Here is a 26,825-nt window from a genome sequence, read left to right on the forward strand (position 1 = left end):
CCATTGAAGTCTATAATGGAAAAACACCCAAATCTGCCTCAAAAGTATCTCATGCAGCTTTTGAACCTTTAGGTGTTGAACTACATGCATCAGAGCGCTCATATATGAACAGTCGCCATTTAAATACATGGAACTTTTGATGCTTTGGAGTTTTGAGCTTCAAATGTAACGTTAAAGAATACAGTTATCCTAAAAAGTGTTAGACATTAAAACGGAACTCGGGGAATTTACTTTGGGATAGCTTGGCTTGATGTAAGTATCCATCTCTGATATCCAGAGGGCCGCTGAGGATGCTGAAAATTGCTATAGTAGCCACCCTATATATAATGAAAACTATGATTTTTCCAGTGCTGCTCCAGTGGCTTTCCCTCTGTATACTGAACACAGGGGTTTGGTTGATCATTTGGTCCCTGACGCCATTGAGACAAGGCCATACAATTGTTATAATGAACACGGGGCGTTCTCTGATTAGGCAAAGTGGACATTATGGAGTCATCCATCCCCTCCTCCCCACCTCAACCAATCAGAGAATGCCTTGCATTCATTGAAAAAATAAAATACAAAATGTTCTCTGAATGCAAGTGACCCCCTGTGTTCATTGTGACCCCCTGTGTTCACAATGCAGAGGGTAAACTGCTAGAGAAGCACCTGAAAAATCAATGCTATCATTGTATGTGGACTACTACAGTAATTTTCAGCATCCTTAGAGCCCTTATGGATATCAGTAATGGATACTTACATAAAGACAAGATGGACCAATGTAAGTTTTGCAAAATTATCATTTTAACCAGGTTCCTGCTTTACTTAAAGTGAAGTTAATTAAACAGCACTGGCAAAGAGAATGGGAATTTCAGTATACATAGCAGTACTAGTCCTGTATTAAACAGATCCTGTCAATCCTGTCCACTTACACTTGTGCAAATTTAAAATTGTGTGATTTCCATTGTGATTTTACCCTGCGACTGATGTGATTTTGATGCGACTTTGGATGAGTGTGACTTTGTTATGACTTTGGCTTTGACCAATGTGATCATTTGTTTGTGCTCTACAAAGTCGTTAGACGTGTGCAGAACGTAAAAATGTGTTTAGTTTGGTTCACATTTTCAGGATGATTTGAATTAGAATCAGTCAAAAATTGAATGTCCGATTTGAATTCTGTGTGAAGAATAGCTGGTTGTTAAGAATCATGCCAGGAAGCCGGCTGCCGCATTTGTAACAACCGATTACATTGAGCTGTCAGCGGGAAACAGCTTTTGAGTCAACAAAAGAATGCCAGCAATGAAAAATACATAAAAAAAAACAGCATGGGTTCCCCCCCGTACCAGGCCCTTTGGGTCTAGTGTGGGGTTTATGGAGGACCTCACACCAAAATGTAAACAAAAACAGCATGAGGTCCCCCCTAAAATGCATACCAGACCCCCTCAACAAGCAAGCCCCCCCTGAACCATGCCAGGCCACATGCCCTCAACATGGGGTTGCTTTGGAACAGTCCTTTCCCCCCAAAGTACCTTGTCTCCATGTTGATGGGAACAAGGGCCAGGGTTGTGGGGGTCTGCAGGTGGGGGTCTTATCGGAATCTGGAAGCCCCTCTCTAAAAAGGGGTCCTCAAATCCCCCCCCCCATGTGAATGAGTATAGGGTACCCAAAGGGCCTTGTATGGATAGAAGGTGGGGACCCTACACTGTATTTTTCATAGTTTTTTTCATTGCCGGCGATCTTTTCACAAGTTGCACACAGGCCACATGTATATCATGCAGGTGTTTTCATGTGACTGTCATGTGACTTTCATGTAACTTTTGAGGGTTTACTTTAAAGCCTATGACCCTCAAGTTGCATGAAAGTTGGACCAAAGAAGTGCAGGAACTGTTGCACAGACATGAACGGTACTCATTGGGAAACATGGGGTGCAACTTGTCATGCAATTTTGTGGTCCAAAGTGTGAATGGGGCCTAGATAGTTAACAGTGCCCTGTTTAGGGAGAGCAGAACAACGAGTTGTATGTTGCTTATTGGAGAACAGGTTCTTGGTAAAGGCATTGCCATTATAGAAACATAGCATTCTAAATAATAATAAAACTACACAATACAAATCTTATTCTAGACTTTAATGAACAAGTTCCTAAATTATAACTATCTAATGTTTTTCACATAGTGTATGTATCCATCATGCAGTCAGACAGAGGGAACCTAGAAACACCCCTCTTTTTGGAATGGTGCTCCACTGTAAATGCATGTATCGGCATGGCTGCAGTTATGCCACACAAGCGTGAAATTGCAGTCATGAAAACTCCTAATTTGATCCTAGACTTCCAACCATTCCGAGACTATAGGGTTGATTTATTAAAACCGGAGAGTGTCAAATCGCATGCAGCTCTGCATAGAAACCAATTAGCTTCCAGGTTTTATTGACAAAGCTTAATTGAACACACTGAATTTAGAATTTGATTGGCTAACATGCACAGCTACACCAGATTCTGCTCCAGTTTTAGTAAAGCAACCCCTATATCTGACTATATATCTCACATTATGAGCCAGGTAAAGTGTTTATGAAATATCTATAATTGATGATGTTGTTTTCCCCTTTTCTGAGACAAAGATACATTTGACAGATTGACAGATTCTAATTTGCACTGTGGTAAGTGTGAAAGCACAAACACAATAAACCTGCTAAAATGTATCTTTTTTTTGTTAAAAAAGTGTGAGGTTTGGTCATTCCCATTGCCATGGGTAGTCCCACAAACTGTTAATCACACAAAAAAAAAGAAGCGGTGTTCATAAGCAGATTATTATATTAATATTGTTTTTTCATTCACATTCAGGGGTCTATATATCAATGTTTTCACCCAAAATGTACCCAACTTAACCCAACAGTCACTTATTTTCACCTAAAATTTAATTAGAAAGATGTGTGAATCTTGGGTGAATGCTGGGTAAATCTTGGGTAAAAATATTGCTAAGTAGACCCCTCAGTGTTCTGTTTAAAGGATCTCTAGTTCCAAATCTGGTATATCAGTTTTGACAAGTTGGGTAAATTCAGGGCCGTTTTTAAGGCAGGGCAAAAGGGGCAGCTGCTCTGGGCCCTGTCATTGTTGTGGGGCCCAAAGCACCTGCCTCATACTTGCCAACTATCCCAGTTTAAATTCCCATTCCCTTGTCCCTTGAAGTTTTAGTCCTGTGCTGTGTCCCGATATCTGAGTGTGAAGTACTGCTACTAATGCTGCCCAGCTCTGCCGTAATGTGTACAGATGACTTACCTGCAGACCCTGTGTTTACATGTAAATAGCCAGCAATCATATGTAAATAGTGGCAGCATTACTAAGTAAATAGCTGTGGCCAGCAGCATTGATATGCAAATAAAGGCGGCATTCATATGCATATGATGCTCCCCTGCAGTGAATGATGTGCTGTAACCTCTAGCAACCAATCAGTGAGTAGTGATGTGTACTGTAACCTCTAGCAACCAGTCAGTAAGCAGTAATGATATGCTGTAAGCACTGGCAACCAATCACAATTTCTGCCTGATTTGATACAGTAAACTGATTTTAAGTCTAGCTGCTATTTAATATATGTCTCAGAGCAGGTGGAGAGTGAAATTGCATGGAGGGGGGCCCCCAAGAAAATTTTTGCTCAGGGTCCAATCAATATTAAAGACGGCCCCAGGTAAATTACTTACTAACTATTCTCCTGCAGTTTCTACATACAAATCCTCTCACCATGGACTCTCATCCCTACTTATTTAGAGAGGTTGATGAGTCCATTTCTTCTGCATTCTTCATAATGGAATTTTTTATTTTTTTTAACAATGCAGTCAAAGATCTCAGTACCAGGATGCCTAAGAAATAAAAGCACTTAGGTGGCCAATTCAACTTACTATCATGTATCAAAATCTAAAGCCGCGTACACACGGGCGGATTGTATGGCCTACTTAGTCCGTCATACAATCCGACGGACAGTCCGTCATACTTTCGAATGAACGGACTTGACCACACAAGGATGCACAAACAGTCCGTCGAAAGCTTGCGCGATGACGTGTACAGCACGTACGACGGGACTAGAAATAGGAAGTCCAATACACAGCAATGCAACCTTCCGCCGTGTAAATCCTTTCTGAGCATGCGCCATTCTTAGTCCGTCGAACTAGCCTACTCACGAGCGGATTGTCCGCTGAAACCAAAGTATGACGGACAATATTATGGAAATTCCGAAATACTTAGTACGCCAGACTGCTCACTGAAAAAGTCCGCTGAAGCCCACACACGAGCGGACTGTCCGCTGAAATGTGTTTCGGCGGACAAAGTAGGCCATACAATCCGCCCGTGTGTACGCGGCTTAAGATATTATCATTTTGAAACTTTTAAAAGATTTATAGGTTCACTTGGTTGGTTGACAGTGATTGGCTTGTTGCCCCTAATGTAAAAAAAACAAGGAACAGGTAATCTATGTTCATTAAACCAATTAACCTATCAGAATGTCTTTTATACATGTATACAATCTTTGGGGCTAAAGGCTGTCACAGGACATGTGAAGTTTGCGCGACATGTCTATACAGGCTTCACCAGATGCATCCTTTGTGCTCCTTGGTTTTCCACCATAGTTGTAAAGGCAAACAGCAATTATGTTTTGTAGACAGAAAATGTAGAAAGCTTTTTTTAATTAAATGGAACCAAAAAAGTTGGCCCAAAGGTGAGCAAGGAACATTCTTCACAACTGCCAAAACATGTTCCTTTGCTCTGGTATAAATGGATAAGATCTAATTGAAGATATGCTTCAAAAGCCTCTGCAGGAACCAGGCCAGGATTTCAGTTATGTGACCTTTCAGGCCATTTTTTGTGCTTCCCCTAGCCCTACCAAAACTTTTTTTTATATATATTTTTGTAAACAGCAAAATAATACAGATAAGCTTATTCTGTATATATATGTGTGTGTAGCATATGTAAAATATTACATTTTATTATATCTTTTTTTTCTCTGGAGACCTAGAAAGTAGAAACATGTATAAGATGGAACAAGATGCCATAGACTGCCCCCTCTAGAGCTGTTTCACAATGCTTTCTATTAGATATGTGCGTTTTTCGCTCTTTTTTATGCTTTCAGAAAATGCACCAAATACACATGGTCTAATAGAATGTTTATGGGAAACCATGGGTTCCACACCCACACTGTGGCCAAACTACAGTGCAGTGAAAAATGGCTTGTAGGCAGGTTGCCTTCATTAAGAGTTATATTTTCACAAGCTAGTTAACCTGCCCAGGCTGGGAAAGAGTTTGAACATCTTTCTCAGGCTTTCTGTGCCTTGCCTTCTTTTCTTGCGCATATTTGAAGAGGGGGGGCCAGATCCGGGGGCCGCCGCACATGGGATACTGAGAAGGGGCTGCTGTGATATGTAGTCCAGATAAGCAGCAGAACATCGGAAGTATGTGCCAAGCTTTTGGAGGACACCAATTATGGAATTACAACTTTAAAGGTATGCCTGCCTGGGCAGTCTCAGCTTGTCAGTTAGGGATGGAACTGTATTTTATTTCTTTGTATATTGCCTGGTCTGAAGTTATTCAATTAGGTGCATGGTAGTACATGGTCTATTAGAAGTTTGGCACCTGTAAAGCACACACATGGGGTAGGAAGTAAGGTCACTATAAATGTCTAACTCAGCAGGAGAATTGGAGTTGGAGAGCAGTTGCCATACGTAACCAGGAACTGGTGGGAAGTATATAACATCCGGTCATAAAGCGTGGTACCTGGCAAAGATGACAGATCCTCTGGTAACAAGGTGGTCTGTGATCTGGCACCTTCTCTAGTAGTTGGTTCCCTCAAAGTAATTGGGGCAGAACCTGTGATAAGAAGACCTCATGTACCTGGCCGTATGGAACGGGAAAGTGAAGGAATGAGAGCATACACGAGGTTCACGCTAGATGCTCGGTGTGACCCCATTCTATCACTGGGAGTGAGGTGGCAGAGGTACTCTGGACTGGTGGAGAATGCACAGGCGCAAGGTGTTTAGTAACACGGGACAACTTGTATATTCAACTACTACACACAGTGTACAGCTTTATCTTTAATCCAGGGTACCACTATAATGTTTGTTTCCATACCTGCTCCCGGGTATTGAGGAGCATGCAGGATGGTACCACCATGTGCAGGGTGAGTCCCACCCACAAGCTCTAAACCTTATCATCCTGAAAGAATCAAATTAACTAAATTAGGAACATAGTAAAATAAGTAATTAGTGCTACTTGATATTAGTATCCATTAAAAAAAATAGTTCAATTTATTACATATGTATCATATTATTAGTTGCAAGCGTTCTTTACAACTTCCAAATGGTTTTATAACACTGTGTGTTCTATGTGAGCATAAGAAACAGAATCATAATTTGACAACACAATTGAAGGACAAATGTTTATATGGCTATTTTTCTCTGTCTGGGGAACAAATGCTGCAGGCTGGAGGCTCTGAATGATCATTACCAGGCAGTTTATGGATTCGCCAGGGGCAATGCTTGCATTGGCCTTGATTGTGTTTGTTAATTGTATTGTTTTTACAGGCAGCGAGTTCTAGCACCTTTCATACAATAGAACAATTCATCAGTGTCCAACGGTGTTCCTACATAACACCCCAACCCTTAACAAACTGCTCTGTTTATATGGAGCGCCTAGCAAACAAAATGACCACGTCTCCATAGGAGAAAGCGCCCACTTCCTTCTCACTCGCTGGCCTGTCTGCCTGATTTTCCTAACGCTGAAAATCATTTGTCGTTTAACACTTTACAAATCCTGCACAGCAATCACCGACCCCTTCTGGTGAATTAAAGCTTATTTCCTTGAAACGGCAGGGACCATTTATTATAAGAAAATTAATTAAACTTGTTGAGCATTAGGAGACACACCAGCTCCATTATTTTTTATACTTTACGGGCTGCCTGGTTACAATTTTTATTTTGCTTCCTCTTCAAAAAAAAAAGAGACGAGAAAGCAATGGCAGATAATATCACAATTAGGAAATGTAAGCAGGAAGGCATTGTTTGATGAAAATACATCACTTGGAGACAAGGTCATTAATAAATCTGCCGCTGATGGCTTGAGTATGACATGTATCAGTTCATCAAAACATAATGACATTGATTTAGTTTAGTTCTTATAGAGAATAATGGAAGATGGGAGATATTTCATATACACGGTGTACCAGCTTCCGGATGTCATTACTTGTTATTGACATCTATGCTTTTTACATTAAACATTCGTTTGGCTTTAAAAAAAAAGTCTTATTTGCATTAATATTCAATCAGATTCATACTTTATAGTCCAATTACAGGGAAATTAGTATCAGCTTCTAACCCTCAGCTTGTTCAATTAAACTTTGGTAATAAAACCTGGAAGCTCATTGGTTTCTATGCAGAAGTGAGCCTGATTTTGCACTTTCCAGCTTTAGTAAATAAACCCCATTGTGTACTTAAAAGTGGGGTATGCCTGTAGTAAATTGTGTTATGTAGGACATAGAACTTTTATATTTGCATTTTTAGCTTCGTATGGAATAAAAACAACCTCAGTCATTATTTTTTTTTCTTTTTTTACTGCTACCCAAGGCTCCGCATATTTTCATTCCAAAGCAGACACAGCATGAGTAGAAAGGCATTTCCTTTGTAAGCAACTTCAGAGTGGGATCCTTGTTCTTTATGTGGAAGCAGTAGTCTCTCTGCAGATGCCTGACAAAATCCCTGCTGAGCCAGCCTCAGCAGGAAGTGCATTCACACCTTTGCAGAGAGATGACCATGCTGACAGGGGACAGGATTTTCTAATAAGGCTGAGCTGATTTTTTAAGAAAACAAACTGTATGACTTTGTACACCATTTACTGTACTTTGATGCACCTGGAATGTATTTAGGTAATTTAAACTGAAAGTTTAACTTAGCTTAAGGCTCTTTTCACACTTGTGCGACTTAAGATCTGACTTGTGAGACCCCAAGTCGCAGCACATGTGAAATGCCATGTATCCCTAAGATCTGTTCCAAATGACACTACTGAAGTCACTGTGACTTCAGAAAAGGTTGCTGCACTGCTTTGATCTGACTTTGATACGACTTCAATGCCAGAGAGTGTGAAAGACGTATCAAAGTCACTTTAAAGTCGTATCAAAGTTGGACTCCAAAGTTGCACTAAAAATCGTTCAACATAGGAATGGACTAGTGTGAGAGGAGCCTTAACCAGATAGCAAGTTAAACAAAAACCCAAAACAGAGAGACAAATAGCAATACATAGCTGACAGGGGTTCTAGCCTTCTCCTAACCTACAGGAAAAAAAAAATTCTGTATGTGTTGCTATTGGACAATGTTCCCTCCCTTCCTGTCACCAAAGCAGTAACCATTTTCACCACTGCTCATAAATGGCTCACATTTTGGCCCATTTCTGTTGAATAGGCAGAATTTCAAACCATGGGTGGTCCTGCAAGCTCCACTCAGCTCAAAAAGGTTGATTTAAAAACTCACTGAGCCAATCAGAAAATTATCAGCCAAAAAAGTGTCTTCATCCTATCAGATTGAGTCCCTGTTTAGTCAGGCAGCCGCAAATTTTTACATCCATGCTGTTAGCCTGCCCGGTGGAATCAATTGATTTTCAGGGACTGACTAAGGGAGAATCAGGCTGTGTATGGCTACCTCAAGGGCAAAAGTCTCTAATAGAGCTACAAAACATTATAGGGGTTCTAATCCTTCCCCTTTCTATTAAAAAAAAATGTAGCTGGACATTTACTTTGATAGCTAGAAAGAAGATTGGATTGGATGGGAGGTTGCCATACAATATCTTCAATTTCACATTTGGTCTGAGAAGTGTTCACCACTTTCATAGTAAAATTAAAATTTTGACATTAGATAGGGAGCTATCGGGTATAAATTTTTTTTTCCACACTGGCTCTTCACTATAATTAATTTTTTTTTTGGTAAAGATTCAATTTTTATCTTTGATTTCTTCAACAGTAAAGTTTCCCGGACTCAGAACCTACGTAGACCCCCACACCTATGAAGATCCTAGTCAAGCTGTACATGAGTTTGCAAAAGAGCTGGACTCTGCATGCATATCCATAGACAAAGTTATCGGAGCAGGTATGTAGACCAATACAGATGTGTCAATATACAATCCTGAAAATTTCATTTCAATCAGTAAATGAAATAGATGTGTTTATAATTGCCAATGGGCAACTCCATCTACACCTAATCCATGAGTATTGGCTGCTGGTGGCAAGTAATTACAACCTGCCTTTATATATTACAAGGGAACCTCAGTAGTAAAAACAGTTCATCTCTGCCCTGCAGATGCTTTAGTACAATGCCAAGTAATGATGTCACACTACCCTGGTTTTCTATCCATAATGTAAATCAAATAAGGTGTCCAGATGCTGGAAAGGGGCACCTCCAGTGAAGGGACAGAGAAATCTCTCCACTGCAGACAGAAACTAACAGGTGATTCACCTACATAATATTCAGTGGTTTTAGACTGTGATAGAATGAACATTAACATGAAGAACATACAATAAAATATGTACCAGTGTTTAGAGATAGAAAAAGGGGGCATTTGTCAAAGCAGCTGTCTCATTGATCGCTGCATTGTTGGACAGCCATGGATGAAAGAGAAGTTCCCTGTCTAACTTCAGAGCTAGCTTTAGACAGCAAAAGGGAAGATGGGACAATGTACTACATGTACTTTATATTCTGGGGAACCAGGGGTGGCCCCTCCATTAAGGGTGCATGAGTGCCGCCTCCCTTATCCATGCCGCCGCTCCTATCCATGCATCCAGCCCCTTGCAGAACACCGAGCGCATGAATGTACTGTGGTGGTGGTGGGTTGAAGCACTAATTAGAGCCAAAGGCTCTAATTGGCTTCAAAATAGAGTGGACTCCAGGCACAGAGAATGCACAGCTATTCCAACACTGCTTCTCCTATCAGCCAATTGAGGAAGCGGGTATGAGACCCTTCACCCGATTGGCAGAAAGGACAGGTGATCCTATTTGAAGTATGCCCACTGCCCGAGTGCACGCTGCACGGATGCCTGCTGCCTGAATGCACGCTGCACGAATTGTTCACCCCCTATATGGGGTAAGTGCCGGACCGGCAGACAGCGAGCTGGTGGGGGAGGGTTGAGGTGCCGCTGGGGGTTGGCTGTTTGCCCCCCCCAAAAAAAAACACCAGCCACCACTGTGGGGAACAGAACACATTCGTAAAAATGAAAGTGAGACTTCTCCTTTAAATTGGAATGTCATACTTACAGCTAAAATACATACAGGTATACGTTCGGATTTGTAATTTTGGCCAGAGATTATTTTGATACACATAGCATACTGTACCTTTGCTGGTCAGTATGATTGCTCTGCTGTCACCTGGCTTAAAGAAGTGATGCTTTGTTGTAGCAGTGCTATGAGCTACTTAATCAAGAACATGTGCAAAATCTGCAATGTTATAATATAGTTAAGTGCCAGGTTTTCATACATGCGTTGGATGTCCTATGGGGTTGGCATACCAGCTAGGCAGCTAACATTTTTAGAGACAGACACACACAGAAAGGTCAGCAACGGTAGTTTTCATATTGTATGGGTGATAGACTAATCAGCCCACCGCAGCAGGCACCTAGTTAACTGATCCGTGACAGATAAATGGGTTAAATGAATAATGATAGTGCTGCGCTGTGAACTCAAGAAAGTGCTAAAAATAAACGAAACTAAAGTACAAATGCAGAAAAAATGTAGTGTAAATGGCAAACTTTAAAAAAAACAAGGTCAAATATAAAATGTGAATCCAAATGACCTATATATGGAAAATTGACATAAGATGCAAAAAAAAGTGCTAAAGTGCAAATAATGTGCAACACAAGAAAAAAGAAACAATTAGCACAAGGTGGTGATGAAAAACATTATTATGAATGTGAATCAAACAAATATCCAATGAGCCACCCTAGGGCTCAGGTGGTGAATAAAGAACAGTCCCAAAAAGGTGAAACAAATGCTTCTACTTCAGTGACACAAAATCAAACAGTCCAAAAGCTGATAAATCTGTGATGTTCCCTTCACCGTAACCGTGAAGTAAAGACGGCCGATACCTGGCCAATCAACTGTAATGGCACCTGATTGTGCCCTAGCCCCTCACCTTACTGCTGTAAGGTTACAACATAAGCTGGATATAATGCCTCAGATCAGGTTCCTCAGAGGGTGCCTCTTTGGATTGATAGACCAACAAATCTTTAGGGTACAGCCTCCTCTCCAGTTAGCTCGATGGAGGAGATATATGTGGAAGAAAGATCCAGAATAACATAATACTGCAAAAACTTAATTTTTATTCAAAGTACATAGAGTAGGTACACTCACTTGTATAAAAAATGCTCGGGTAACAATCCACGAGCCGCCAGCTCCTTCACTTGCGTCACTTCCGGTTTGCCTATTTCTCCTATCCTGATGCGTGTCGTCACATCACGTGATGCATTGTTGAACCAGGGCTTTGAATTACTTGATCAAGAACATGTGCAAAATCTGAAAAGTTATAATATAGTTAAGCGCCAGGTTTGCATACGTGCTTTGGATGTCCCATAGGGTTGGCATAACAGTTAGGCAGCTAACATTTTCAGAGAGAGACACAGAAAGGTCAGCAATGGTAGTCTTCATATTACTTTGAGTTCATGTTTTCTTAAGCGTTATGAAGAAGACTATAAAAAAGAACAGCAACAATACATAAAAACTGGATCTGTCTATACAGCATTTAATCAATTTCCATGTTTATGTCTTCCTGATGCAAGTGAAGCAGAAATAAATAAAATCTCTTTAGAAGCTGTATGCAGCATCCCTGTTTTCTTTCTTTTTTTTTCTTTTAGATTCAACCCCCCCCACCCCCCCCCCCCCCAAGGTTGAGCTAAAAAAGCATAAATCGGTTCTTTATTGTGGCCAGTAATATTCAAAACACTGGGATAGCTGACATCATGTTGATTTTGGAAAGAAACTGTAAATATCAATGTAATAGTAACATTTCAGCTGTCAGTATAAGAAATAACGAAATAAATCAAGCTGAAAATGAAATATTTTTATATCACATCACTGGCGACGTGGTGGGTTGAATGATGTTTTCAAAATGATTAGGAAAAATGGACGTTGTAGAAATGTTTCTGCCATGTCAACAAATGTTAGTTTCCTGCTAATTCTGTAGAGGAGCTCCTGACATAAATGTACAGAAGATTTCCGTAGCATCATTAATGTTTTCCATTGCAATTGACTTAAGCTAAGCTCTTTTTTGCATTTCTCTATTCAGGAGAGTTTGGTGAGGTGTGTAGCGGACGACTAAAACTACCATCCAAAAAAGAAATCAGTGTGGCAATAAAAACTCTAAAAGTTGGTTACACTGAAAAACAGAGGAGGGATTTCTTGAGTGAAGCCAGCATCATGGGTCAGTTTGAGCATCCCAACATTATACGGCTGGAAGGCGTTGTAACTAAAAGTAAGTACCATTATAAAACAACTGTTGGTGCTTGAATTTTATAAGGTGAACACTTCATATTATAACCTCTATATGTAGGGCTTGCCATAAAAATTTTGATTTCTCTCATTCAGCCCTCAGGGCTGAGTTAGAGAAATCAATAGATTCCTCTATCCACACTAAACAGTGTGAATAGAGGAATACCCCCTGTTGGCTATAGTACTCTGACAGCCTCTGCTCCTTCTACTACCCAAAAAGTCACTTTTCAGATACAAAAATCTTCCCCCCCATCTCCATCCATTTTCAGATTAAAGTCTATAAATGGTGCCAAAAAGGCTACCTACAGAATTGAATCCATTGAAATTTGAGCCAGGTGGCCCTGTCAGCACCTTCCAGCTCAAGCCGTGTATGGCCATTGGCCAGCATACTGTATGTGAATATATCTGTATATGGTCTTAATGCAGGTAAATTTAAACATTATTATAAACATAGCCATGGTTAAGGCCTGAAAGGCCAAAACACGTGGGATTTTTACTGGCTGTATTTCCCTGTCTAAAATAAATGTGTTGGCATTTCTTTGTGGATTCTGCATCAGCGAGGTTCCAGAGACTTCAAACCCAGGGCACCGGGTTTTGGAGCTGTCTTTAGATTGGAATGGAAGTTGTAGCACCGTTACACTTGTTTTCATTGGGATAAACATAGGTTTATATGCAGATAGAAAAAAGAAAAGAAAAAAGAGAAATGCAATGGACCTACTGTTTCTTTTCTATCCTTTCTAATGTTTCTAGAAAGGATTCTTCAAGCTATTTGTGTATGTCTTTATCCTAAAGATTCCACTTTACGATTGCTGGTAGAATACTCATCTACGAAGGGGTCTTCCAGTGGTTTCTGCTTATATATATATATATATATATATATATATATATAAAATAATTTAAAAAATGTGCTTTAAAGAAACCTCATATTACTGATTATCAGGTAGACTCAGCACATTCCCATTGGAAAGATTTTACGTTACCTCCTGTCTGACAGCAGGTTGGGGAGAACCTCTGCAACAGGGACAGACAGCATTAAGGTGCAAAACCACAATTGTTTACCACTCCTTTAATGTTTGTGAGGTCCAGCAGGTGGCTCTGCGATACGCGTTTCACTGCATCCCACTGTTTACTTTTTTTCTTTTATTTGAAGTTTCACTGGATCTCACTGTTTACTTTTTTCTTTTATTTGAAGTGTCACATGGTGACACTTCATTCAGGTCTAGTGCATTGCACAGCAGTGTGGTTCCCTGCAGTGCCATCCAGTGAGCTGCAGAAAAAGCATTATGGTGTGAACGCGGTGCATAGAAAACTGAAAAAATAGCAGTTATGTCACCTTATGTGAACAGTTTATCTCTGATATTATTGAACCTGCCTTCCTGTTCTAAAAATAGTAAATTCCTGAAAATGCATTTGTTCAGGCCACAAAATGGGTGGTAAAGCAATGCTAACAAGTGAGATCACTTTTCCATCTCGAGAAACAACACAGTTGAGTAAACACAAAGGTTTAGCAAAATGTTCTGACAAATCTACAATTAAGATAACAATCTATGAATGTCAGAAAAATAACACAGCGTTATAAGAGATAAGAAGTAAAGAGGTGGGATACAGAATAGGAAAAGCGAGAAGGAGAGTCACAGAGCTGAGATAATATAATAGTGTTTAGAAAGCTGAGATCCACATTTAACTACAAGTTTTACCCTATGTTTTTTGTGTTTTCGTCTAACTTTCACAGAATCTTATCCTAATTGCAGATGTTCCTAAAAGTGTGTTGAGAGGCATTTTTTTTGGGGGGGGGGGGGGGGCTTTTAGACAGAGTAGGGAAGGATTCAAATCTCTGTCAAGTAATAATTCACTATGCAATTTATGAGAATAAAAACATGATTTTTTTCAACCACCTCTTAAATTAATTAACTAAAAATCTCAATACATTTCAAAAAATTACTTCAACTCACTGGGCTGACTCGAAAAAAAAAAGTTTATTATATCAGACATGTACAGTACATAGAAAAAAGATAAAAATCTAAAAAAGGTACCACACCGCACTCACCGCATCTCACCATCTCACTCATACTGATAAAATGCACAGATATCCATCTCACTCTTATTGTTTATATATATATATATATATATATATATATATATATATACCACCAGTGACCATAAACCTGTATATGAGTATATCTATATTTAACTTGGTGTTTCTCAAAGGCTCATGAGTGGGAAGCACTGATGTAGTCCTTTATATACTGTAGGTGTTATTGGCTCTGTAGAGACCTCAAATTAGATTGGATGTACAAGCAAATTACCATTGTCCAATATGCAATGTTTGGTGAATATAGTCCAACAAAAGTTGTACAGATTGTTATACAGTGGTCTAGAGGATTTTAGTTAATCAAAGTTTGTAGCAAAAGTCCAGTTTTCCCCATGGGTCAGCAGAAAGTCCTGCCTGCATAACCATGTCAGAAAATATCAATCAATATACCGTAGTTTGCAGTCCCCTTCGCACTGTAGGTAAAGTTCTACAACTCTATAGAAAAATATATCCAAAAAGCAATCTTCTGGGGACTTCACTCCACATCCTCAACAGTATAGCATAGGAAGTCCTTGTAAATCCTATAGGTCAATGTCCCAGCATCCACAAGAAGTATGTATACAGTGATATGTATCAGATCCTGTTGTCTGTGGTGGTCTCAGAGCCAATGGATGTAACATCTATCCAAGAGCAATCCCATCCTATACAGGTCACTGGTTGGTCATGGTGAGGAGGTGAGGCTCTGGCATAATCCTGACCAGTTTCGCCAGTCTCACCTGGCTGCGTCAGAGGCTGTTGGGAATAAGGTTATTTACTTTCTCTTTTATTATTCACTCTCTCTTTGTCCTGGTGACTATTGTCACTGTGACTGAAAGGGATGGGAATTTTGGAATTTCTAGTTTCTAAATGGAACGTCTCCTCTCATGACAGCTAAGGACTCATTTACACTAGCTTTGTCCTCTCACACCTCCACAGAACAACCAAGTGCTTTGCACATGGTTGCAGGGTGGTTATGGCATGGCCCCATACAATTGAATGGGTTGAAGTCAGCGAGCAGCACTGCCAGCCAAACTCGAAAGGGGGATCCATTTGTGCCACAGCATGGTGCAACAATTGTAAACTTCCCATCTGCTGCTTTTGCTTGAAGTAATTCTATAGGCAGAAGGATTTTAACTTAATGTATTCTCTGTATTAAGGTAAAAACCCTTCTTCATGCAGCCACCCCCAGGCGACCCTTATATATATTGGAGCATGGTCTCAATCCAGCTCTGAACATAAGTGCAGCTGCTCTCTCGGCTCTCTCTCTCCTCATTGCTCAGAGACATCAGTGGGAGCCATCGCTTCTGCTGCTGTCAATCACAGCCAGTGAGGAGGGAGCGGAAGGTGGGGCCAAGCTGGGCTCTGTGTGTCAATGGACACACTGAGTGCAGCTTGGCAGCAAGCATATATGAGTGACCCAATAGCAAGCGGTTTGCTATGGGGCACTCAGTAGTGGGGGGGGGGAGCCAGGAGAGCCGACAGGGGGGACCGTGAAGAGGAGGATCGGGACTGCTCTGTGCAAAACCACAGAGCAGGTAAGTATGGAATGATTGTCATTTTAATAATAAAAAAATTGAGTATTTACAATCACAATCACTAAGAAGGAGCTGTTGGGGGGAGGTAATTCATCCCAACTGGCAAGCATAAGACTATCCAAAAAAGTAAATAAATGACACAGGCTGAATTTAAACCCCCAAAATGGGTTGCTTTTCATATCATTTAACATTTTGCTAAACCTCTGTCGATCGGTACTGGTTTGACCTAGATGAAGAGAGTAGACCTCCATAAATTTGTCATGAAAAATTAACTATTAGGTCCTTTTCACATGGGTACCATCTAGTCATTCAGCAGGGAATCCGTGAACAGATCTGCTGATGAATCAGAGCAGAATGGGACTGGTGTCATTTTTATGGCATGTGTGTCTGTTCAGTGTTTATCTCCATTTAAAAAACTGAGCTTTCTGGATCATTATTAGATCTAAGGGCAGCCGGATGTAAACAGACTTGCATCCAATCCATTATATTTGGGTCAGGAAAAATAAAAACAAAGGTTACAGATCTTTTCAAAAAATTTTTGGACTTGGAAGGACTCTGAAGTAATTGGATGTAAACAGATACACACCCATTTACTTTTGCTTGCCCATAGACTAATGTCGCGTACACACGGTTGCACATTCCGACAACAAAAGCCATGGGATTATTTCCAACAGATGTTGGCTCAAACTTGTCTTGCATACACACAGTCACACAATGTTGTCGGAAATTCTGAACATCAAGAATGCGGGGGCGTACGACGAGCTGAGAAAATTGAAGTTCAATAGCCAGTGCGGGTCTTCTGCTTGATTCCGAGCATGCGTAGAACTTTGTGCGTCAGAATTGTGTACAAACGATCGGAATTTCTAACAACGGATTTTGTTGTCGGAAAATTTGAGATCCAGAGCCTACACACGGTCGGAATTTCTGACAACAAGCTCCCATCAAACATTTTCCATCATAACATGACTATCAGGCTACCACTTCTGATCTGATCCCCCTTAAAAACCAATAGGCTATCCTGATTAGACTGCTCATGTGAAATGGGCTTTAGGGCAAATTACAAAAAAAGTATCACATGCGATGCTTAAAAAAAGTATTTGTTACATATGCTCTAATATATTTACATTCATTTCATTTCATTTCATTTTACCCATTAACAGGAACAAATAGGAAGAGCAAAATTGTGCCATCGCAGACAGCAGAACATCAACGACACATAGTGATATGCAGATACAAATGTATTTATAGTTCTTACAACAGCAGCAAAAAATAAAATGCATTTGATGTGCAAATAATTTTCATTTTTTTAAATATTTCAGGCAAACCGGTGATGATTGTGACAGAATACATGGAAAATGGCTCTCTGGACACTTTTTTGCGAGTAAGTGATGGCTATATCATATTATATGTGCCCCTAGCATTTATACATCAAACAGAATAGCATTGCTTTGAACTGCCCAGCCTCTTATTCTTCTCTAGGGCTGAATTCACACTGTGGAGTTGTGGTAACATGGGTGGCAATACATATGATTCATGTGTTACTGGGGGTGGGGGGGGATGTAACATTAAATATGCTTTTGTAAACAGAATTACACTGACAGATGATCAAGAACATACAACATTTTTGAGTACTATGAAACTCCCATCCAATAAAAATGTCACGGAAAGATAATTGACCCAATGTCTATTATTATTATTATTATTATTATTAATAATATACCGGGTTTATATTGCGCCAACAGTTTGTGCAGTGTTTTACAATCTAAAGTACAATAAACTCAACTCAATAGGAAAAGAAAGTACAACAGGATCAAAAAGCTGGTTGAAGAATAGCGATCACCACCAATGGCAAGTTGTAGCGACTCACCAGTATATATGCTGGAGTCCCCCCCACAACTCCTGAACACACAAACAATGTCAAACAAAACAAATGGGAAGGAGCCCACAAGGAGTTCAAGAAGGGGAGAAGAGGATGGAACAAACAGCGGTCTCTCATTAAAATATAAACTTTATTGGGTATCAAAAATTGAAAAAGGGAATCACATATAATAGGCTATACACAAGGTAATAAAATTGACAACGTCGTCATTTTAAGAACACACACCCAGGTTCAAAGCCAAATCCACATGCATGCATACCAACATAATTCAATTCAAGTGATAAAACAAATAGTAATGATCAGGTCAGAGTGAGTACTAGGAAACATCAGTGGTGTCAGCCCATAGTCGGCCATTCAACACACAGTTGGCATCTAGATTCACTGCCCGATTAGCCACCAATAACAGAAATAGAAAACTCAATGTTATAGATGTTCATTACTCCACAGAAAGGCTGAAGGATAAGAAAGTATTTGGAGCACTAGTGGTTATGCATAGCTAAAGGTCTGGGCTGGGCAGGTGCCAGTACAGTTAAGCTTGGTACACACAGGGCACATATCGACCTGTGTGCATACCAGGCTGTCTGACAGAAGCCAAACAAATGGCTGACTTTTGTCGAAAAGGCATGATGGTAAATCAGCATCTGGTCGGCATTTTACCAATACTGGAAGCCAATAGCTGCAAGTGCTGACCGGTGTGTTCTGGCAGGGGGGCAATTCTCCTGTCAGAACACAATAGCTCAGTGGGTAGATCGCTGTACTAACAACCAGCATCTGACTAGGGATCAGGTTCTGTTCTGCTCTGATTCATCAGCAGATCAGTTCATGGATCCCCTGCTGAATGACCAGATGGGGCCCATGTGAAAAGAACCGCATAGTTAATGTTTCATGACAAACTTATGGAGGTCTACCCCCTGGCCGGATCAGCATATTAGGGGGTTATTTACGAAAGGCAAATCCACTTTGCACTGAAAGTGCACTTGAAAGTGTATTTGGAAATGCAGTCACCCTAAATCTAAGGGGTAGATCTGAAAAGAGGGGAAGCTCTGCTGATTTTATTATCCAATTGTGTGCAAGCTAAAATGCTGTTTTTTATTTTCCTTGCATGTCCCCCTCAGATCTACAGCGACTGTACATCCAAGTGCCCCTTAGTGTGTACTAGGCATTACAATATATTATGTGTATGGCTGGCTTTAGGCAGTCTCTTTAAATGGACTCCAGAGCAACATCCTCAAAGAGGTGCTGGACACTTTTAAACTTGCATTTTAAAACCTCAAACAAGCTCAAGGCTTACCTCGATGAACACCCAAACCAGAGAAAGGCAAAAACGGGTGCCAGACCAAAGCCGGATGAAAGATTCCAAGATCATTTTGGGTTTTGTTAAAAGTCATATAAAAATAGCCAATGCGTTTCAGGGGCAATACCATTCCTCCTTCATTAGGGCTCAACACAGGATAAAACTTGGATGGAGTCCAAGAGAAAACAGTTATTTCATAGATCTACATTAGAACCAGTATTGAACTCTCCTCATGGAGGAACAACGTAACAGCAGTTTCTAAATAGCAATGGACTTCTTCATCTGATTTTGTCTTATGTAACTTTCTGTATTTCTGTTATTTACATATACACAACACAATGCATGTTAACCCATAACATAAACCATGTTTATTGAATGGAATGCACCAATGTACCGGTAAGTCAGCTTTAATACTTAACCAGGCATCACACAAAAAATTATGCCATTGTGCTAGGATAGAGGTTTTCAATGTATTTATTTCAACTTAACTACTGTATGTAACTATGTTTGTGAGCAAGCTCACTGTTACAGCTACACTGATGGAATATTGTGTATATGTGCAGGTTATTGCTGATACTATTAGTACTACAACAGCCGGTATTGTACTTGCTGCCAATTTTTTTTCCTAACTGATCCTAAAATAATATACTGCTCAGCATCTAGTAAATTAAGTATAATTATCCTAGTAAATCAACAAACATATGTGGTAATCATACCCAGGAATGTCATCGATAATTTCTATCCAGTACTCAACAATAATTTAATGGCCAATTAGTATCTGAGTCATGTACTTGACATTCTTTGCAGAAACACGATGCTCAATTTACAGTCATCCAGCTGGTGGGTATGCTTCGCGGCATTGCATCTGGCATGAAATATCTCTCGGATATGGGTTACGTCCATCGTGACTTGGCAGCACGCAATATACTTATCAACAGTAACCTGGTCTGCAAAGTGTCCGACTTTGGATTGTCCCGTGTTCTGGAGGATGACCCGGAGGCAGCGTACACAACCAGGGTGAGAAAGACTTCTTATAAGAATGTATTATGTTGTGTGAGGACAACCCTAAAGAATTCACTTGCCTCGATGAAATTGGCTCTAGTATATACAGTATATACTTTTGTTACTGTGGTAAGGGCATAAGGCTGTAATTTGATTGGCTCCTTGTGCTCTGCACAGCCAAATTTTCATTATTATCCATGTTATAATGAAAGTTAAAGTATATTTAGTTTGGATTATTTTGTTTAATTATGCTTTTAAGTTTTTTTTAGATTTGAGTAGTGAGGAGATAGAACACTATCATTTTTTTTTTCTATCTTTGCCTTGGCAACCAAAATCACCAGAAAAAGATACAAGGAAAATCTTCCAATAGGGGCACCTGCTGCCATGACAACTGTGCAGGAGGGGATTTCCCTCACATTAAAATGATATCCCCTTACTTCCTGTTGAATCTGCAAGACAGGAAGTAAATAAAAATTGCCCTAATGAGACAAAGATGGCAAAAAATAAATAAAAAAGTTACAGAGGTTTTAACCTTCATCTGCTTTATACAAAATGTATTTATTTTTTTTGATAAATGGTACGTTAAGACAATTAGGGGTCAATTAGGGGTCTATTTATAAATGTTTTCACACAACTTTCACTCAGAATTCCCACATTTTTCTAACTGGGTCAAATGTGTGAATCCTAGGTAAAGGTAATAAGGATCGTGTTTGAATGCATTTATACATTGACCTCTTAAAATGTAAAGCTGGCTATACACTGGTAGAAATTCTCTGCAGAACCAGACAAATTTCAAACAGTGTTTGGCAGTTGATTGTTTAATCGACTTCAGTAGAAGGGATATACTGGAAATATTTTCTTGATCAGCAGCTGCAACCAATTGGCCACAACTAGGGATGAGACCAATGATCGAGTCGAACATGACCCCCACACCATTGTTAAAAAAATATTGGCATGGGGTTCCCCTTAAAATCATTTAGGTATGTGTAGATATGCATAGGGCAGCATAGGGTTCAATGGCATGAGGGGCCCCAGAAGGTGACATCAGACATTATACACTCTCTTATATGACCATTTCACCATGGAAGATATCTATTCTGCATATTAAGACAAAAAAGTAGAGCTCCATCGCTAGACTTATTAGATCTTGGTTATCAAGCTACCAAGTAGTAATAGGTTTATGTTTCATCATGTCTTTTTATGTGGCAAAATGTCCTGGTACGCCTTTTTATGCAGTTCCATTTATGGCAACCCCAGAGTACATATAGTTCTCACTGCCCCCTTTTTAAATTCAGAATACATGTAACTGAGAGAATTTAGACACAAAGTATAGCTATATCCAAAACTTGCTTTTTTTGTTTGGATAATGTGTGGAAGGTTCTCACAGTCTGTCTGTGTCCCTACTGGTGAGATTCACCCTCTGTATTTGTCCTGGTTACCATTGTCATTGGGACAGAAAATTATCGAAAATCAAATTTTTTTCAGCTGTTGCCAATACTGAAAAAGAGGGAAAATCTTTAAATGGGGACACCATTTCTAATGACAACTATCTCCCAACACTTAGTGGATATTTCCTTTAACTTCCTGTTGACAAAAATGAAGGGAAATCACCTCAATAAGGCACAAAAAAAATCAAGTAATAAATGATTTTACCCTCTCCTGCCTTATCCAAAACGAAGGCTACTTTCACACTTAAGCAATTTACAGGAGCTACATCACTAAAAATAGCACCTGTATAGCGCCTGTAAGGTCAGCCTGTTAGCTTTGAGAAGGGATGAAAGAGGACGAGGGAGGAGCAGGGGAGTGCCTTGTCATTCTAGGCTCCTGGGCTGTATGTTTCTATTGATGCACACCAGCCTAAACTGGAACAAAAAGGATTAAAATATAAGGAAGCTGCATACTCAGTAAGTGACTAAAGCAGCTCCTGACAGTGCCTAAAATAAATCAGAAAAGTACAATACTTGCTTCTAAGTGTAGCACCCTCCTAGGTTGCTATAATGTTAGTCAAATGTAGTGCTTTTTGGCTCCTCTGTAATCAGTAGAGCAGTTGTTGATTGCTTTGGGCTGTTGTGTGATTCACAGGCCGGAGGTTTTATTATTTCTCCCTGCATTTTAGACATTTCTAGACCATAGTAAGCTAAAAGGTTAAAAAAGCAGTTTGAATATTTATAGGACTTCAGCAAATCCCTGGGAATGGGCACCCAGTAGGTGGATGAAGATCACATAAATAACTGGATGCTTTGAGCAGCCAAATTCTTGTGGTGATGCAGGCTGCAGGTTTGATTATTCCCCCTTGCATTCTAGACATTTCTAGAACATTGTGAGCTATAAAGTCAAACAGCAGTCTGAATATTAATAGGACTTCAGCTAATCCTTGGGGAGGTGCACCTAGTAGGGGGCTGAAGTCTACATAAATAGTCTGAGGCTTGGAGCAGCCAAGTTCTTGTCCTATTGGAGGAGTTCCTAGCTTGAGGAGCTCCACTCCTCTAAGCACACTGCTGGAGTTTTCTGCATGTTCATCAAGGCCCCAGCTGTGGCATAGCTAGGGGGTCTATAAGAGAATTTTCTGGAGCTAATTGAAGGATTTTACCAAAGGGGCTGGTCTGGAGAGCTCACTGAAGAGTGCTTGGTGAAAGTTAGAAAGGATCTGGCTGTGCTGTGGCATTGTGAGCTTTAACCACGGAAGAGTGTCCAGTGGATAGTGGAAGGAGACACTGTGACATTGTGAGTACTGACCTGAGTTCAGGGTTCTAGTGACTGTGTGCTGTTTCCTTTGGGTAGAAGTGCCAGTGGTAGTTCTGTCTGGATAAGCTTTTAAAAAGGGACAGTTTTGCCATCTACACTGTGTAGAGACTGTTCAGGGAGGCTTAGCAAAGTGGAGTGTTCTTGTGCAAATATTCAGTAAATTTGAAGAATCCCATATAACCCTACACCGCATCCCAGTTATTCAGCAAATCCTAAAAAGTTACCGACCCCCTATACTAATTACTAAGCCAGAGTGAGTGAACTGTTGCTGGCTGCCTCTGCATTATTCTTGGGAAAGAATTGGCAAACTTACAGCAGCTCCTTTGGGGATAGTGCTACGTTTTATTTATTGCAAAATGCTTTCATAAATCCTATTAGATGTAACCTAGCTAAGGGACATAGTTGCCGGACAATTGCCCCCTAGCCAGCCCTCATCTAATGTATAGACAAGTAAGCTTTGTTCCTACCCTGTATGTCGTGCGCGCTTTCTGTTCTGGACGCCTTGATTCCAGATCGTGGATTTTATTTCACAAAACACTCTCATAATCTGCTCTTTGTTACATCATGTTCAATATCTGTGAACAGGTCTGTCCTGTGCTGAATTTATAGCTGGAAGGCATCCACACCGACCAAACAGCCCCGGCCTTGTACTGGAAAAACACACAAACAAATTCCAGCTTTGCGATCCAACTCAAAAATCAATAAGTGAAGTATGGCAAGGGAATAATACACACACAAGACAGGTCCAGGTGTTACGTTCCAGATCTTAGATCTGGAAAATAAACACAAGGACCAGGTGTCCAAGTTTTGTTCCTGCTGTCGTTAAAGAAAAGTCCCAACAACAGAACGTCTATTTTAGTGGCATAGTTGCACAAAAAAAAAGAAAAGGATTTAAAGGAACGATTTTCAATAATGTGTGTGCCTATTACTGTTAACCACTTCAGCCCTGGAAGGATTTTCCCTCTTCCTGACCAGAGGACTTTTTGCGATTCAGCACTGAGTCAATTTAACTGACAATTGCGCAGTCGTGCGACGTTGCACCCAAACAAAATTTACGTCCTTTTTCCCTCACAAATAGAGCTTTCTTTTGGTGGTATTTGATCACCTCTGCATTTTTTATTTTTTGCGCTATAAACAAAAAAAAGAGCGACAATTTTGAAACCTTTTTGCCATAATAAATATTCCCCAAAATATATAAAAAAAACATTTTTTTTTCCCAATTTAGGCCGATATTCTTATACATATTTTTGCTAAAAAAAATCGCAATGAACGTATATCGATTGGTTTGCGCAAAAGCTATAGCTTCTACAAAATATGGGATAGATTTATAGCATCTTTATTATTATTTTTTTTCTACTAGTATTGGCATCGATCTGCGATTTTCATTGTGACTGTGACATTATGGCGGACACATCGGACACTTTTGACACTATTTTGGGACCATTGTCATTTATACAGTGATCAGTGCTATAAAGCTATAAAAATGCACTGATTACTGTGTAAATGGCACTGGCAGGGAAGGGGTTAAACACTAGGGGGCGATCAAGGGGTTAAGTGTGTCCTAGGGAGTGATTCTAACTGTGGGGGGATGGGCTACCACTGACATGACAGCGATCACTGCTCCCGATGACAGGGAGCAGTAATCTCTGTCATGTCACTAGGCAGAACGGGGAAATGCCTTATTTACATCTCCCCGTTCTTCTGCTCCGTGACACGATCGCGGGCACCTGCGGACATTGAGTCCATGGGACCTGCGGCATGGTAACGGAGCATGCGGCGGGCACACACCCACAATGCCGCATCTTAAAGGGGACTTACCTGTACGCCCATTTGCCCAGCCGTGCCATTGTGCTGACGTATATCATTGCGCGCTTGTCGGCAAGGGGTTAAAGTGAAACTCCACTTTTCTATGTCAGGAAATACAAATAAAAATTACAGATATTTCGGAAGTGCATATGGGTTTTATTAATAAGACAATAAATGATATTGTTCTCTTTATATGACATTAGCTAATCCTTATTCTCCAAAAATAAGCCACACACATCCCCTATTTAATGGCCCTGTAATCTATTTTTCAGTAATTCATTGCTTATTGTGTTTTTCTGCCTCCTTGTAGCGTCCTCCGTGAGCTCCTGAATGTCTCCTTTTCTCTCTCACTTTTTGTTTGAAATGAGCAGTACAGGTCATGTGTACTATTCTATGCACACTATAAATCCCATAGTCCATAGCCCCTAGTCCACATGTGTCAAACATAAGGCCCGCGGGCCGAATCTCACCCTTCAGGCAAATTCATGTGGCCCTAGTACCTCTCCTGCAGCTGCTGCACCTTCCCCATCTTCACCACCATTTGGTCTTTGCAGTCGGCAGCAGAGAGGAGGACAGAACTCCTCCTACAGATCCTGCACCTCTCTGTGCAGCCGCAGAACCCTTTTATCTCCACCTCCCCTGGTCTCAGCATTCAGAAGACTCCGGCATCCGACTCCAGCTCTCCTCTTGCCCTCCTCCAGACCCCGCACTCTGCTTTCACAGCTCAACCCCCAGCTTCTTATTGGCAGCAGCACACGGCAAAGGGGGGTGCACTGTGATGTAAGGGAGGGTGGGGGACTCTTGACCTTTGATGGTGGGGGGGCTACAGATAGAACTGGTCCTTTGAGGGTGCCCATAATGCTGATGCAGCCTGAGATGAAATTTGGTTGGATACGCCTGTCCTAGTCCATCTAAGAAGAGAGCAAGAGAGGATGGAGCATGGAGAATGAACGGAGCCACCCTCTAACAGGAAGTTGGATCACAACACCATAAAAGGAAGACTGGAGCTATGGAGGTGGTTTGGGCAGAAGTGGGAGCAGGTATCTGTCAAAATCAGATACCCACCCTGATTTTGAAAGGGAACGTTACAGTTTAAATACCCTTTAAAGCTGAACTCCAGCCTTACCTTCAGTCATGCACTGTTGTACGGGCTCCTCTTCTATGCTTACCACACTGCACACTGTGAGCTTTTCACAGAATGCTTAAAAATCTGTGGAAGTCAAAGAGAGATGTCTCATTTCTTGGCTGGATGACGTCCATCATCTAGCATCATCTAGCCCTTCTACCAGCCTGACTGTCTTTGATCTGCCCCTTTCATTCTTTGGATTTCAAATCTTTCATTTGTAGAAGCTCATCGTCATATGTGGGTTTTACCTAGGCTGCATTTGTATGTGGACTGCACTGTTGAAAAATTCCCCCTCTCCTAGACTGACATCTAGACATGTGCAGTTGGTTTTGTTCCGAATAGAAATTTGGATGAATTTTTGCATTTTGGATTTTTGAAAATTCGAATGTATTCGAACTTCCGAATTACAATAGTATTGAATTTCAATGAATCTGAAATAACGAAAAAAAAAAAAAATTTGGACAGAATTTGAATTTGAATTTAAATTGATTATGAATTTAAATAGTTTTCAAATTCAAATTTGAAAAGTTTTCGAATTCGAATAGTTTGAGAAGTTTTTATAGTTTTCCAATTTTCAAAGAGAATAAAATAGAATAGAAAATAAAGGAATAGAAAAGAAAAAATATATAATTGAATAGAAAAGACTATGACAAAAAATAAAAGAATGGAATATAATAGAGTAAAACAGAACAAAATAGAAAATAAAAGAACAGAAATTAATAGAATAGAATAAAAAAATGTAATAAAATAAAAAGAATATAACCATCTTCTGAAATTCGAATTTCAAATAGAATAAATGCAAATATATAATAAAATAAAAGAATAAAAAAGAATAGAATAGACTATAATAGAATAGAAAAGAATGGAATTAGAAAAACAATAGAATAGAA

At 40.1% G+C, this 26,825-nt stretch overlaps 1 protein-coding gene across 3 annotated transcripts in view; it reads left to right on the plus strand.

Annotated features, from left to right (window-relative positions):
- EPHA3 (EPH receptor A3) overlaps positions 1-26,825 on the plus strand; it is a 512,923-nt gene that overhangs the window by 437,707 nt on the left and 48,391 nt on the right. For all 3 annotated transcript variants that reach the window (XM_077480166.1, XM_077480165.1, XM_077480167.1), the window contains exons 10-13: positions 8,965-9,090; positions 12,275-12,460; positions 17,403-17,464; positions 20,064-20,273. In XM_077480166.1, coding sequence (XP_077336292.1) covers positions 8,965-9,090; positions 12,275-12,460; positions 17,403-17,464; positions 20,064-20,273 — 584 coding nt within the window. The remainder of the gene's footprint in view (positions 1-8,964; positions 9,091-12,274; positions 12,461-17,402; positions 17,465-20,063; positions 20,274-26,825) is intronic.

The sequence above is a fragment of the Lithobates pipiens genome, unplaced genomic scaffold (assembly GCF_037356315.1).
Source record: "Lithobates pipiens isolate NorthernLeopardFrog02 unplaced genomic scaffold, aLitPip1_a1.2 Scaffold_16, whole genome shotgun sequence".
Taxonomy (NCBI): Eukaryota; Metazoa; Chordata; class Amphibia; order Anura; family Ranidae; genus Lithobates; species Lithobates pipiens.